The sequence below is a fragment of the Falco punctatus genome (assembly GCF_963210335.1).
Source record: "Falco punctatus genome assembly, chromosome: 2".
In the NCBI taxonomy this organism is placed as follows: Eukaryota; Metazoa; Chordata; class Aves; order Falconiformes; family Falconidae; genus Falco; species Falco punctatus.
Genome location: NC_137581.1, coordinates 7,352,958 through 7,369,696, shown reverse-complemented (window position 1 = coordinate 7,369,696; position 16,739 = coordinate 7,352,958). Strand labels below are relative to the sequence as shown.

At 36.8% G+C, this 16,739-nt stretch overlaps 1 protein-coding gene across 10 annotated transcripts in view; it reads right to left on the bottom strand.

The window, feature by feature from the left end:
- The window catches only part of PICALM (phosphatidylinositol binding clathrin assembly protein), a 71,196-nt gene that overhangs the window by 17,243 nt on the left and 37,214 nt on the right, over positions 1-16,739 (bottom strand). For 5 of the 10 annotated variants that reach the window (XM_080375863.1, XM_080375864.1, XM_080375856.1 and 2 more), the window contains exons 7-15: positions 15,779-15,885; positions 14,473-14,514; positions 13,691-13,776; positions 12,355-12,478; positions 11,880-12,016; positions 9,464-9,564; positions 4,372-4,521; positions 2,835-2,918; positions 2,411-2,491 (exon numbers count right to left, since the gene is read on the bottom strand). In XM_080375863.1, the coding sequence (XP_080231989.1) occupies positions 2,411-2,491; positions 2,835-2,918; positions 4,372-4,521; positions 9,464-9,564; positions 11,880-12,016; positions 12,355-12,478; positions 13,691-13,776; positions 14,473-14,514; positions 15,779-15,885 (912 nt within the window). The remainder of the gene's footprint in view (positions 1-2,410; positions 2,492-2,834; positions 2,919-4,371; positions 4,522-9,463; positions 9,565-11,879; positions 12,017-12,354; positions 12,479-13,690; positions 13,777-14,472; positions 14,515-15,778; positions 15,886-16,739) is intronic. The other 5 variants (XM_080375857.1, XM_080375861.1, XM_080375862.1 and 2 more) reach the window with 2 other exon arrangements.

Here is a 16,739-nt window from a genome sequence, read left to right as displayed (position 1 = left end):
CATTTGAAGTTTATTTGGAGTTAATCCTCCAAAGAAAGGTTTTGTCTAAGAACCAGAGACAGAGGCCCAAAAACACACTCCTCCAATTGCTAAATCTCTGGACTAACTATCTGCATCTTCCTTACTCTTTTACCAAATAGTTACAATAAAATTATTGAGGAAATAATCCCCATGCTTCTCCAGGAAAATAAGCTGGCTGGGTACAGAACCTGTTTCAACATTACTTGCCTGACAATTACTCTGTTTAATATTAGTTGAACAGTTCTCTTTGATACAACTGGAGTAAGATCCAAACCATCCCAAAGTTCCTGACTAGTAATGCCTTCAATTAGACATTCTTAACATTAGTAATTTTTATAGCGCTTAAGACACTTTTGAACACACGTTTTGCAGGCTACCATGTTTTGCAGGTATATTTCCAGTAATTATAGCGAGTTAGAGCCACATTCCAACGCCTACTCCTGTCTGAACTTACTCCATTTGTCTCCCTGTATGTATCTATACAGCAGTGTTCTCCAAATATACTTTTTCAATACTGTGAAAATTTATTGCAGCACAAAGCATTGTGTGTGATGGTTGGCAGTATTAAGTTGATAGTGCGGTAATATATAAGAGAACGCTGATTTGTTTCCGAAGTTATATTTTTTTAATGTTATACACGATCATGCACACAAGCGTGCATGTACTTCACCTTGATGTTAAGGCAGTTACAGAAGTAATTATTACTTTATATGAAAAGCACCAAAAAAATGCAACAGCATCTTGAAAACTAGCTCTTCTGGATTGTAACAGAAATTTTGATGATATGGAGAAATAAAAGGAAAGGATCACAAATACTTTAGCAGTGAAACATTACAGTGAGTGGAAATAACTGACAAAAATACTACTTTGATTTCATTTAGCTTGCTGTGACAGCACCTCATTTCAATTTTACTGTTTCCTGAAATCATTCACATTTCACCTAAAAAAATTTATCAGTATAGGTTGCTATGCTATCCTTGAACATAAACCTCACAGAAAAAACAAATCTGGATTACCTGTTCCTTCCTATTTTGTCTTAAAGGAACATAAAACTTGTAACTCAAAAGCATCCATTGCTAAGAATTTAAACAATGTACTTTTCATTAAAAACAAATCAAAGAAAACAGCATACAGCAAAACATGGGAAGCAGTAATGTGGGAAAAGATAGCGAGTAAATAATCAACAAAACAAAATGAGTATCTTTATGACAAGTATACCGTCAAGTTGTAACAAGCCATTTCAGAGACTCTGAACTGCGGATAGGAATTCTTTTGATGGGATGTCCTGCAACTCTTAAAACTGTGCCTGTACCAATAGAAAACTTGACTTACAAGAGCTCATATTTTCCTTTAGAAAAAAGCCTGAACTGAAACAAGCCAAGTTTCCTGCTCTCACATTTTAGGAAGTTTCAAGCTTTATGAAACTAACAAGATGAGACAAGCCAGAAGACAAAACAATAGATAGGACCTCTTAGAATCAGCCTCTGAAAAAGATCAAATCCTACTCCCAGGATGAACCAGCAGCCCAGGGCATTCTCTCTAACATGGATGTTTTGAAAGGTGCAAAAGGTCAGTATTTTTAATGGAGAGAAAAAACCAACAAGGCTTAATAGAAACTAACCATCCCTCTTTTTGGATATGGGACAAAGGGAACAGAGTCATATGTAGTATTTATTTAACCTTTTGTTAAACGACTTAAAGACACTAAACCAAAATTTGACTTCCTGGTGCTTTTAAGAACTCACTCTTCCACAGTTTACTGAAGGTATTTCTAAACCTTGCATGGCAACAACGTTAATACTCCCTGTTCAATCTGGTTTAGATAGATTATCATCTGTCACAGTCCACAGCCTGCCTGCCAACTGTCTGGATGGCTTTCCGGAACCACCATCAGTCATGGGTTACTATACAGACCTTACGCAGCTGCACAAATGATTAGCCAGTAATTTAATGCAGTGGATACCTCCTCCTCATGTCCTGTTGCAAAGCTTCGTACTAATTTAGTGCACCGTTTGAGAGTAATATATCTCAATAAAAATGCCATAAGCAGCACGAACATCCCAGTCCCTTTATCTTAAAAAGCATGAGGTAGAGCAAGATGAGAGAATACTTGTAACATGCAAGTCTTTTGCGTGGTACATAGCAACATGTAAACTACAAGAGATCCTGAAATGGGGAGATACTCATTTCGTGTTTAGACTAAATAAGCCTTAGCTTAGCACAAACTGAAAAAGTGTGTACCATCTGTGACGACACACCTAGCACAAGCACATGAATACAAATTTGAGCCACTATAACAATGCACTTCTGTAGGCAATACCTACTAGTTCTAGGCACAAAACACATTCAAATTGCTGTGTTTGTGGTAAGGACGTATCCCATTACCTACCTCCAAATAGACCAGCTACAGAAGAAGGCTCATTGCGGAAATGAGAAGCATTAGGGTAAGCTTGAGGGCCACAAAAAGAATCTGATAAGGCGTATCACACAAGAGAGAAAGCCAGGAAAGGAGAAGAGGAAGAGTTACAGAAAGAGAACTAAGACATACTGTTTATCTGCTATTCAAAAATTTAATTTAGGTTAGTCTACAAATTTACATACACTCTAGTAACACAGAACCAATGGAATGAAATCAATACACATCAGACATACAGCAAGAAACAAGCTGACATCATCAATAACACAAAAGGGGAAAGCACAGTTTCAAAGTTACAGCTATATTAGGATAAATATTTACTGTTTTCCAAACAAATGCCATGTTTTACACCCTTGGAAGAAAAAAGTGTAAAAGCTTCAAGGCATTTTTCTTATACCTGAAGTATAAGGATACAGCCCAATAGTGGATTCATATTTGGTTGCCACAAAGGGATTTAGTTGAGTAAACGGATTGTAATGATCTAAAGAACCAGAAAGAGTTACTTTTAAATCTACATTCACATTATTGTAGCACCTTGTTTGTGCTACCACTAAAACTGCATTTACATTTCACATGATCAGTCAGGAGGTCCCACTTTGATTCTAGACATATCTTTAGAGAATGAGACATCAGAAGGGAATGCGGTGTATCAACGCAATCCATCTCCAGCAACTTCAGTGCTGTTGCGTGATGAATACTGCGCAAATCACCAAGTGCCACAAACCCACCAAGCTCCTTGTTCACAGCCCTGCACTGCTGCAGCTTTTTGTATGACTCAGAACAAATTATACAGAGGAAACCAACCTGATGGAATAGGAACCCCACAAAAAAAAAACCCAAAAGGCTGTATTTCAGATAATCATGAATGGCTCCTGGTTCATTCACAAGTACCATACAAATTTTATTGGAAACATGGGAAAGTGATTAGAAACACACGTCAGATTAGCCAACTAATCCTTCCTGGGAATTGTGGAGGTAAGTTCACAGCAAGAGTTCCTGTGCTTGATCCTTCTTGCTTTCTCTTTCCACTAACCAAAGGCAAGCTAGGAAACCAGTTAGCTAAGGTGACAAACTGTAGGTGGTACCAGTATCGCCGAAGAGATCCCTTTAGCTCTGATACTTGTAACAAAGAGATCTTTGATATCCCTGTTAACAAGAAATTGAATAATTCTGTGATCAATTCTAGTGGGGTTCAATCTGCTAAAAGAACCCCATGGTGCAGCACTATTGTCTTTAAACCTAGCTTTGCTCAAAAACAGCACTGACATGTAATTAATTGATTTTCAGTCTATGAAAGCTAATTTAATTCTTCATATTGAAAAGTAATCAAATTACTATGTAGCTGCACTGACAGAAATGTTAGGATTTCTAATATGACAGCCATGCTGAATCACCTACAAAGTAAGATTTCCACAGTTTTAAAAATGTGAGTCATTAGTTAATAAACTAGTAGGTAAATGGTTTAAGCAGACCATGCACGAGAACATGCATAGCTTTATCAGTTTTGTTAATGCCAGCACGACTCAGGAAAAAACATCCACTACCAAAAAAATCAGAGATAGCCTCTACATTCAAAAAGAACATTTCAACCTGAGAAACAAAGGAGCAGCATCTTCTTTTCATTCTCAGGCATACATACTCTTTTATCTTAAAACTCCTAAGTGTAAGAGACTTAGTACAAAACTGCATTCAAACAACTACTTTAACTGTAAGTAAGTTCCTTAACATCAGGTAGAATCTCATCTAGGTAGCCACGTACGGATATCAATACCATTTTCATGGTACAGTTACTAAATCAAGTTTGACATAGCACAAGATCAGCCTCAAATGACCAGCATTTTTAGTTTCTAAAAGGCCCCACAGATATACTTTAGAAACTGAAATAACATTAATTTTTTTAGGAAATAGGAAATTAGCTTAAAATGGTACTTTACCAACAAACATTTCATGTGTGGGTGTCCTACTGGTGAAAGTAGATACATCAGAAGACACAGACAGATGAGCAGCATCGTTAGTTTTTGTAAGGAAAGGGTTTAGGTTTGGAATGGCATCATCAACACTATCAACAGTAGCAGAAAAAGGATCTGTTCAATTCCAGAGAGCAAGAGAAAGAAGAAAAGGGAGATGAATTTAGTTACATGCTGCTTCCTAGGACAGAAGAGTAAGTGTTAAAGAGTGTCCAGGAAGTATAGTTTTCTCCTGACATCTCTAAACGTGGGATAACCTGGCTCATTGTTTAATTTTCAAATTGTCCAGAATTAACTGTTCTCTGCTCACGAAAAAAATACTACAGATATTAGCTACACATTTACTTTTTTTCTTCCTTGGACTTATAAATTGTGCTTCTTCCCGAGTGTGTGTTACACTGAAAATTAGTATGTTATTCCTCTGTAAAACACAGCCACTTTTTGCTTCACTCAGTCACATCCTGACACGTGCAACAACTTCCCTGGAGCAGAGACTACCTCTCAGCACAACTTAACCCCAGGTGCTAAGCGAGGCTTTGATGCACTACCATCCTGAGGATAGTTTTAAAAACCTGAACAAATAAAACCAATGGAACTGTACTTTCCTTCTTCAAACTGTGTTTATGGATTTATTTTTTATTGGGCATCATGAAATTTTCAAAAGCTGCAAATACACCAAGGTAATATACAGTACAAAAGCACTTTCCTTACTACCTGGGGCATCAGAAGCAACAAGCTTACTGAGGATATGCCATTAGCTGCAAGCAAGCAAAAGCCTACTCCGCTTTGAGGGACAACAACAAGTGAGCACTGATGAGGAAAATGTTCCTGATTAAAAAAAAACCACAACTGGTCAGACCATACTGAGGAATGAAGGAAACTTGGAGCTCTGTGAGTCACTTCCCAAGGCACACAGGAGAGTTTCAAGGTTTCCTGAAGACGGATACTATTGCCAAGCTAGAATACTCCTGTACTCCAGGATCCAACAGATAAACAGGATAGGAAAGGCAGCTACAATACTTGCTGACAGAAGGAGCTGTGGTTTAGCTGTCTGGCTTCAAAGCATCCTTGATGGAAAACTCAAGAACTTGCTAGTGAAATAAGCGAGAGTTGCATCTAGCCCTACTTGTTTTATCACAGCACCTAGAACTGCAACTTGCTTTTCTAGGCAAAACCATTACAGAGAAAAGTCTGAATAATAATTATAGGAGAGGTTTTGTTTGTTTGTTTGGGTTTTTTTAAGTATTTCAGTTTCTGGACAGTTTTCTTTTTTAAATCTGGTTAGATTAATGATTTATCCACAACTCTTGTAAATACTACCATGATGTGCGCAGCAGCTTGAAAGTGCAAATTATTCTCTCCCCCTGAATCTGACCACCTGATTCTTAGCTATAAATCCCACACAGCTTGATAACATGTAGATTTCAGTTATATGCAAGTCCAAAAGAAAATGAAATTTTACAGTAACTGCATTATTCTTTGCAGCGTAATACATGCCTTGACTTGCTGTAAACTCAAGGTATCTTCAGTAAGACCCGACTTCTCTCCCAAATTGCTTGGCTATGTTGCAAGACTGAGCAAAGCACCTTAAAAGGCCTTTTTCCAAATCATTCAGTCAGCAAAATGAGTGTCCAACACCGAATAAACAGAATAAACTAATATAGTATTTGTAATATATATCAGCAATACAACACTTTGTATTGTCTTATATATGTTTTAGATAGAAATATTACCACCTAATGCACTTGTGGACATGCCAATCAGCCAGCCACCTGAACAGAGTCCTTGCTTTCAGGTACTGCTTAAAACTGTTGTCTGCTTCAAATGCTATCCTAGAAGCTGTAGAACAATGAGACCTGACAATAAACCAGGTCAGATTATCCTTTAGTCAGCTCCTGCTTGCTTTTTATGCTGCTGCTTCACATTCTTCTGATTCTATTTGGTCTCCTTGTAATTGGAAAAAATCCAAACCGACAGGTCAGAATGATTATTTCCACACCGATATAGTTGCTTTGCTTCTGAAGTTTAGGTACAGATTGATAGCTGGCACATATACCAGACACAGCTGGAACGGTCTCCGAACAATCTCAATAAACAGCTCAGAAAAACAATAAAGCTAACAAGGACAAAGTTATTAACCGTATTTGGTTGAAACTACTGTCCTCTGGAATGACTTTACACATGCACTCAACAGGAAAATTACTACAGACTTTCTGTTCCCAAATCCCAAGGTTGTACATGGAGTTTCATGTGTTTTGACTAGTAAGACAATGCAATTCAACTGTAGATTACATTTCTGATAAGATCTTGATAATCTTTTGTCAGACTTTTCCCTTGTCTGCCTCATTCTAATTCTAGCCAGTGTGTTCAACCTTGTCCAAGTCTCAAAACTTGCCAATACTAGTGACAAAGGTAACTGAAAATTAATTGGGTTTGGGTAATTTATAGCCTTGCATATTCAGAACTCTAAAAATTGCTGTCTCTCCTGACAGCAACACCTCTGTTTCTAAAGCCCAATTTCATCCTTGAATACACACGGCACCTGTTTGTGTCAATGGAATCACTCTGCACCTTCAGGCTATCATTAAGGGTTAATGATCCAGGTGCATTTAAAAAGAGTAACTTGAATTTTGCAAAATTGTACCTTTAACTTAACCCAACTAGAAGTATTTTACCTGAGAGAACAATGACAAAGGTTTTTCAGTGGCATCTTACTGTTTGAAAAAAAAATAACCTGAACCCAGAATTAAATTATAGAACCCATTCTCTGGGAGTTGTTAACTCTGTTAGCTTTAACATTTTTGGAAGCACAAGACAAAAGGCAGCAACCCAAATATGATGCTTTTGTAACAATTTATCCTTTTATTATACACCTAAGAGCTGCTGCATAAAATTTTTAACAGTAAACTGATTTTAGTCCATTGCAGCTTGTAGCTGGTCTGATACTCTTCTCAAAGTCACCATATACACCAAATAAAAACATCATCATGTCAGAAAATTACCTAAGGGAGGGATGCTGTGCAGTGGTTAGAGCACAGGACTGGAAATAGTTCAGGTTCCATTCTTGGCTCTGCCACTGACTTGCCGTATGACTTCAGACAAGTCAGTTAATTGCTCAGATTTCCCCATCTGTAAAATGTGGAAAGCACTTCTTATCTACCTCACCTCTGTGAAGTAAGTGTTCATGTCTGTAAAGCTGAAGAGATTCTTTTTTTTTTTTTTTATGAAAAGTAACAAAAAATGGTGATCTCAGAATTTCAGCCCAAAATTTTAGCACAATCTGACATCTTCACAGTTAATTAAATCTTAGAAGTATTTAGAAATATGTCAATAGTAAACATACATCAATGACTGTTACTGAAGACTCTTACCAGGAGTAACAACACTGAACAAACACAGACTTTCATCAGGCTCAATTTTCAGGTTAATAAAGAAATGCTAGACTGTGATGTGACCTTCGAGAGGAAGATAATTTCCCCTTTTATCTCTCAGCCATGAAACAAATAGGACAAGCTGAAACAGAAGATGTTTTCCAGAAAGCAAACAAGATGAGTCAAAACACTTTCCTCCATTTCTAAACTCTAAGCCTATTTAACATTGAAATCTGTATGCATAACTCCATAAGCTCCTCACTGCATCTTTCTCAAAAGATGCACTGCTCGAAACTAAAGGACAAGTAAACAACTATATTTATGACACTACCACATATATTAGTATTGCCTCCATCACTCAGAATTGCGTATTATTTCTCTGCAAACAAATGTGAGAAGGTACACAAAACAAAGTACAGCAGCAAAAAGTAAATAAAAAAGTAGAATACAAACACTGCTTATTATGAAGATATATAGGAAAAGCTATAGCTCAAAAAAATAGTAAAATTTCAAAACAGGATTCTTCTGACACCTATGAAACTTTCTGAAGTAACAACCCCCAATTTTTCACATCATAAAAGAAAGCATTTTTACAAGCATCTGATTTACGTTTAAAAAAATAACCTGGAAATAGCCACATAGTTCAGGAGTTTACTCTTATTACATGCCACTTATGCAGAAAAGTAAAAAGAAACATCTTTGTAAGAGATTTTCAGTCTTCCACCAGTATAACTTATGGTGTAAGCAGGCAACGTTACCTATACCAGAAGCATTCTGAAACATTGCAAAGCAGCAAAGAGAAAAATGGCTTCAAGCAAATGACTAAAAGCTCTAACACTCAAACTAATATTTAAGTAACATTCATGACTTCCTAGAACGCTCTTGCTTGCCTCCTTGGTTTAAGGACTTCCCTATATCAATAAAATAGTATAACTCATTAAGTCCACCCTAGCAACTGGGCAGAATGATAATTTGGGTGTTCTGAAATAAGTTTTGGAGGGAAGGGGGAGAAAATAAGAGGGGGGGGGGGAAGTTCCTTATAAATTTTGTCTCTTCACTTAGAGATCCAACCATAGCTTTTTGCTAATTTGCCTTTGTAGTTAATTGAAACCCAGCAGAGACTCTGTAAAGAGATGCCTTACTGTATTTTCAGTAACTAACTCTGGTTACCAACTCCGTAACTTATTTTCTTTCCTTCTATGCACGCCTATCACAAATACCTCCTTTCAGGCCTCATCCGAGTTCTGCTCTATTATCACCTGCAATGGTTATCATCAACCGTTATTTGATTTAACATCAGACAATTTAAAATGTGTATTAAAATTCTGTGTGCAAGTTCCCATGTGTGTAACATGGGCTTTCTGGCAGACATCTTGACAGAACCAACTTCTCACATACTTTTGAAGACAACAGATATAAGGCTGGTCTGACAGGGCTGGTCAATAATTAATAAAGTAACTTTGCTACTAAGGACTCTCATCTTGAAATTCTCTGTAATCCCCACATGCTGCTACATTACTTTAATTCATACCTAGCTTTGACTTTTTCTGCTCCCATCATTCATCCGCATCCCTTGTAGCTTGTCTTTGCAAGATGTCTTAAGGAAGAAATAGCCCACAGACTAGGGGAAACATTTACAGGAACATGGCCATAGCAATTAGAACCTTAATCCCAATCAGAATTCTTACCTCCCCAGGTACTTCCTACTTGTGGAGCAGCAGATATAGGATGTACAGATGGATGAAAAGTTGGCTGCAAATCAAGCAGATCATTTGGCAGCTTTGAAGTGCTACAAAGATAAATTAATACAACTGTTTGAACTTCATTACAGTTTACAATGCAAGGAAAACACTAGTGACTGTCAAAAATAAGGAAAGCTTTGTTACTAATTAGTCATTACAAAACAGAACGATGCCAAAATTAGAAAGTCTGGTGAACTTCACATTTTCAGTTCTGCAGAAAAGTGTTAATTAAGCAAACTAAATTCTGTGTTATGCCAAGTGACTTTAGTCAAAGCTAAGATGGAAAGACAACCAGTCTTCTCATCTTCCTCACAGCCCAACACCAGGGATAAAGCATTTTATGTTCAGCAGTCTTCAACTTTTAAAATAACCACACGAAAGTCCCGCAGTATGACAAAAGCAGACTGACAGAATGAACTCTAGTGGGCTACACCACCAAAATGTTACATCTAAATTCCACAATTCATATCTTTCCACTGTGTCAACCACCACTGAAAAATGAGCTATTAAAGAACTTTGGGGAAAGCAAAATATAAGAAGCCTTGAAACACCTGCTCACACATCAGTCATGTGAAAATTTATTTAAATGCACATTTTAGACTATTCAAAACCAAACTGAGATCTAAGACCATCACATGAAAATAGAGTGAAGTCTCGAAATTATTGCAGCAGTTTAACATACAAGTCTAACAGGAACAGTAAAATTCAACCTCTTGCATGTTTCATACTTTAAATTAGTCTTGAATAATGATAATAAATGGAGTACTGGGTTCACCCAGAACTTTTTAGCACACAAAATGAACCAAAATTTGCATGTACAGCTGTTACCACGGACAGAAGCTAAGTCACTGTGGCACCCAGCATCTTTTCAAATAGGACTGGCACGAGTTTAAAGGCAAGTAGGAACATCCTAGATCTCTGTGTATTCACTTGCTGACCCAATCACTTGTATCATTCAGTTTTTACTATTTTGTTTCAACAGTGACTGAAATCACATTTTGCCACTACTGCTCCTGTTAAAAAGCAGCACTGTGTGGCACAGCCCTGTAAGGTGAGCAGCAGAAACAAGATGATTTTCAAGGTAAAGCTTGCTCAAGTTAGTGATAAGGATTAATCAGAGACTTTGCATCTAATAGCAAGCAACTGATCTGATGACCCAACATATCCCTTTCATAGCAGCTACTGCTGTAAAATCTGTTCTTTGCTCACAGCAGTCATGCTGCCAGCAACTGAATTTAAACATGATGAAAAACTAGCATTTGTTTTTCTAGAAGAAAATGCTCTTGTCTTCACTATGTAGCATTTCTGGCTGTTTAAAGAAGCTTTATCAGATGCTTCTATGTTTCAAACCTCATAACAAGCAAGATCAGATATCCAAGTTACTAGTTCAAAGCATACATCCATTTCATATATTCTGACTTCTAACAAGCAATTTAAAATAAAATCTTTTTTCAAGAAAATCTTTCAGTTACTAACACTGACAGATTCTCTAGCTCCCAATACATGATTCAACTATTTTCTACATATTTAGTGTCAAGTAATTTCCTACAGTATCTTTCTAATGGGGAAAGGTGGCTGTCAAAGTGCTGACTTCTTTAAAAGACAAGTACATTCTTATGTGAGTTTTAACTACTAAGCAATCCTTTATGTTTAGAATCACACTCAAAGCAAAAATATGCTTTCAGAGGGCTATTTCCTTCTATACTGACAAAAGCACTGTACCTTCTGCTACTGCTTGATTTGACAGGTTATTTTACAGAATGAAGATCACACATTTACTCATACCAACAGCTCCTGCTAGTCAAAGATCAATATTAGTGTGCAGGAAGTACTCTTGCACTATCTTTGCAAGTCCCTGCAGACAGAGATGTTCCACATACAACTCAAGACTGCAAAACCTGCCTCTTCTTTCAAACCCTGTTTCAGGCTTTCCTTTTTCTGAAAATCCATCAAGAACTTTGTTACCACTCTACTTTTAAAGATCTATAAATGCAACATCAAATTCAGTTTTATCTTTATGATCTCCCAAACTAAATTTTTCACTTTTCCCAAATTAACTTGTACGGTTCTTTGGAGACAAAGCATGTGTCGTTTACAACTAACTCGCTCACTGACTAAGAAAAGCTACATGGGCTGTCAGCAGCTGGTGCGTTTCAGAAACTATTTTGCAAATGGACAATGAAAACACGTTATTTATGGTAACAGGTTATTTTCCCCATCAACTTTACCCAAAACATCATTTCTTATCACATCACTAGTGTACTCTATACCCAACCTTCTGCATTGTACACTCCACAACAGAAATTAAGAGGAAATCCTAGCTGCTATGCATCTCACAGTGAAGCAACACCATGAAGCATACCTGTTTGAAGAGCTAGGGGTAGAAAAAATATCAATGGCTGGTGTAGTCATGATGCTTCCTGCTGCAGTTGACACAGGAGAAGCTGCGGTTGTTAAAGAGGTATGAGTTTTCTTTGCAAGTTCTTTTAGACGTTGTTCCTGTTGGGAAAGTGAGCTGGCATAAGAAATCCAGAAACAGCATTTTTGTATATGACTTTGGAGATAAATAAAGCGGAACTCAAGAATGTTTTTTATTTATTCCACACTCTACATTCAGCTACAAGAGTCACTGGTGCCACAAATGCTTCAGAAATTATTTTAACAAACCCTCCACAAATTGTATGGTATAAGTACATAAGATTCTACTTCCAGCACTGTTCCAACAGTACATATTCAGTATTATTAACTTTTTTCCCCTTTGCTCCTTTAAGAATCCTAATAACCTATTAATAAGAACATAGAAAAAGTGTTTTCAGTTTAAAATTCTGTATGCCTACCTTTAAAGCTTTTAAGCGAGCCTGTTCTTCCTCTAACGCAGCTTGCTTTTCCCTTTCATCAACTTTTGTGAGGGACAAGCCAGTGCTTGCAAGGGAAGAGACTGCATTGGAAAGGGTGGTAGCCCTAAAGTAATCAACAGGAGAAAAGCTGGCTGTTAATAGGTGACACGTGATAGAAACATCTAAAGAACACTTTGCTTGTATCCACCCAGTCTCCTCCTGAACTCTTCGTAACATTGGCTGTATCTTACACTGTACAATACAAAGTGGTAAGTTTTAACAAGACACACCACATGAACTGCAAAATGAAAATGCCTAGAAATCACGCTATTTACTCCGATACACTGGATTTTGGATTTTCCCCCCTTAAATGTTTTGCTTCCGAACTGCATCACAGAATTCATGTTTGAAGTCTTTGCTCTTTTCTTCTTTGCTTAAAATGGCATTATTTGTAGACACATGGGAATCTCCGACAATCTGGGCTCCTATTAAAACTGCTGCTAACTTCACAGGTTTAGTTAAGAAACTATCAATGCACCTAGCATATCCCAGAGGAAAAGTTTGCAATTTATCATCACATTTGAGTATGCAAGAAGATTTAAAACAAACACTTTAGAAACTGAAGTAAACCTACAAAAGAAAGCAAATATTCTGAAAAGCAGCTAATGAAATGGTGCTAAGCCCTGATATTGTCACTACCATAAAAAAAACCAAAATATTACTGCCTTATTTTTTGAACATGCAATAAAGAAACACTACTTAATTTTGAAAGTCTTCCCCCCAGTATTAAGCTTCTTCAAATTTAAACAAGTTAGTTGCCTACAGGACTTCTCTGGATTGCACTTTGTGTTTTAGCAAGCACTCAAAAACCAGTGAATGCCTTTTATCATATACAATATGGCTTTAAGAATTCATTCTTAAAGTAATTGGGGATTAAACATAAGGACTTCTGGACGCATTTCCTTACTTTTGACAAAAAGGGATTAACGTTGAGATATAAAAGTTTAAGGATATTAATAAATGTCGCATACCTTATATAAATCTAATTGTTAACATAAAATTAACATCTGCAGGCAGTAAGTGAAAAAACTTAGTTTCTCTTCAGAACTTCAAGATTAGATGTTACAAGGGATTCTACAGCAAGTGCTTGCAGCTCCTTAGATTCTAGTTCTGTTGACCTGGAAGAAGCTGTCTTAAGTACTCAGCAAAAGACACATGATAACTTGTCAATACGTCTTCAACATAGCCTACACAAACTACAGTTCATAACGTAGTCAAAAATAATGGATTTAACATTCAATTCAACAATTCTTTAAAAGGACAAGGGCATAAGCACCTGCTTGCAGCTGTGGAATCTTTGATTTTCTTCCCTTCTAGAGAAGCTAAATGTTGTTCCAAAGCATCAAGAAGGCTACTCGGTGCCTGCAAAAAGAAACATTCAGGATCAGATTTGAAGAATGTAAGGGAAAGCAAATCAGTAGTTAAAAGACTTTCAGAAAATGCAACTGTAAGGGCAACTGGTACAACAGCTCAGAATATTTATACAGCATCTTGGCCTCCTGTATGTATTTAATTACTTAAAATATCAGGTGATATACTCTCCTCACTACATTACTCTGTCATGACGACTCACCAGTAAGTACTGAAATATGCCAAGAGATGTTAAAATTAACAGCTAGGAAACAGCAAGCAGACAATCAGAAGCAGTCAGTATTTCAAGAGAGACTAAGGAGGAGATTGTACCTGAAATCATTTCTACGCACATGCTCTGCAAGCCTTCACAATGATTTAATGGGCATGTAGCCAGAAGTAAGCTTGCTAAAAAACACAGCTTCTTAAAATGAACTCACAGGTATTAATTGCATCTTCAAGGATGATAGAAATAATGTTGTCTTAACACTCAGGAGTATGACAGAAATTATCTATGATTTTTTACAATAGGATCACTGAATATAGAAGCCAGGTTCTAACAGAGGCTGGATTTAATCACAAGCTTGGAAAAAACTTGGTGACAGTGTACACAAGAAAGCATAAGCGAATGCCATAATGCCAAGTTTTTCTGATTATGCAGCCCCAAAACAGACACGTAACTGGCAGACGCATAATAGGTTTATCTACCTGTGAGAGATCTGGTATGTCTCCTCTGTCAATTCCAACTTGCTGTAATAAAACAAATGAGCTTTTAGAACCTGTTTGCTTTTGTTAAAGGCAGAGATGCTCAAAAAGCAAACAACATTAAGACGAAGTCATGTAAAAAGCACAAACCTGTCCATTCACATTTTAAATCTTAACAGTCTGACTCTATAATGGCTGGGTTTAATACGTTCTTCTGTTAAATGTATATACATTTGACGTAGGTGTGTTACAGAGATATTTTAACAGATACAACCTCATAAATAGAACAGAGCAAGAATCAAGTGTTTCAGAATCTTAAGACCAGAGCAGTTTGCCTATCCCACAATTTACGCGCCAAGTTCTCAGACCTACCGATATAAAGCATGTATTTGCTAAAACAAAGCACCTTCAAAGTTCTGTAAAGAAGTTTTCTAAAATGCAGATTAAACGTAAGATATCCTGCAGCAGGATAGATATAGTTACAACAGAAAGATTAATACTTTCCACTTCAGTTGATAGTCTTATCCACTGAAGATACCTGAAGGTAGTACCTCCAACAGAGAACAGACAGTGAGACAAGCTTTAAAACTTCTTTGTTAAGAGAGGTATGAATAATGAAGGAAGGCAAAACCAGAACAGGAACACATCTCAACTGAGGAATTCCATAATACTAGAATATCAAGTCAGCAATGCTCTACAAACAAGAATGCAACAGACTAAATATATTTTAAATAAAACAAAAAATATTTTACGAGGTAACTACTTTTTCATCTATGAAGACACCTATAGCCAAAACATCTTAAAAAAAAGAAATCACATTCATCTACTTGTCTCAATTTCTTACTTGTGAAGCTGTTATTTCATCTAAAACTTATGGCAGAATTGTGGATGTCAAACTAGAATACAGCTAGAATCATATAAAACAGCAGATGACCTTGAAGTTACTTTATTTGTTTAAAGCAAGGCTATTCTTCAAAGAAAGCTCAAAATTATTATGTAACCAAGAAGTTTTATATAAAATATAAAAATATATTCTATATTATTATATAAAAACATATACAATTCAAAATAAAGAAATTTTAAAATGCATATTTATACACCCTCCTTCAGTAAAAGATAAAACAAACATTCTGCAGCAGGTTTTTCAATACAGTCATGAAATGAACTAATCACCAGGGTCAAGACTGAGAAGATGACCCTTGACTGAACCGCAGTTAGGCTGGAAGGAACACTTACCTGCTTTATGAGAAAACAAGTACTTTATAAGTGGCTTTAAATAAAGCGCATAGTTTGGCTAACTGAAGTTTACCTCTGCAACTTTAAGGAACTCCGAGATCCGTGTCATTCTAGTGAGGAACTTCTTATATATATCGAGGCCTTCTTTGCACTGGTTCTTTTTCATATCGAAGTACTTTTCTATGAACAGTAAGAATACTCACATTAAGTAAGAAATCAAGCATTCTGCAAAGGATATGCAAAGTAAAAGCATGTAAACCAAGACAAATGGAAAATGCCTGCAGAACTGTTTCATTACCTTTACTGCAGAAGTCAATATGCCTGACTTGCACCAAACAACAAAAGCTTCTTGGAACAGGAGCTAATGATCATATGCATGCAACTGCACCTTACCTTGCAGGTACTAGATCTCACAAAAGCATAACCACCCTGAAGAGGGCAATCAAGTTTAAGAATAGGCCACCCGGAAAAATGTAAATTTATCTTCTTGGCAGGGGCAGGGAGGGAAGGCAATTTTACTATCTGGCTGTCAAGCATCTACTCTATTCTATGTCACACAGGATTTTGATACTCTGCCAGACTGATGCCTCTTGTTGCAGTGCAGTCTACAATGAAGTGCAATTGATTACAAAACACCCATGCTAAAAGCAAGAGGGTCCCATCCCCCTTCTTGAAACAGCACTTTCAAGGCCTGTTTCTATACTAAGCTTCACTCAAAACATGAGCAAAGGCACCCACATGCTAATTCTTAGTGAGTGAAAAGAAGCAGATGGGGGCTTCAGACTGAAAAAGACTGACTTCAGACTGTCCTTTACCAGTTCTGGATTTTGCCTTCTGTTTTGCAAGCACTGGGTAATAACAGTAATCAGGTAGCTTGATCCAATCACAGCATGCAACCAAGTCAAGCAAATCAGATTACTTTCAAGTTAATTATTTTCCAAATTTATGTTCTCCTGCGTATCCAGTGTGTGCAAGTGAAAGGGCCTGAACCCTGAATTTGTAATTACCCTTAAAATGTAAGATATGTTCTAGAA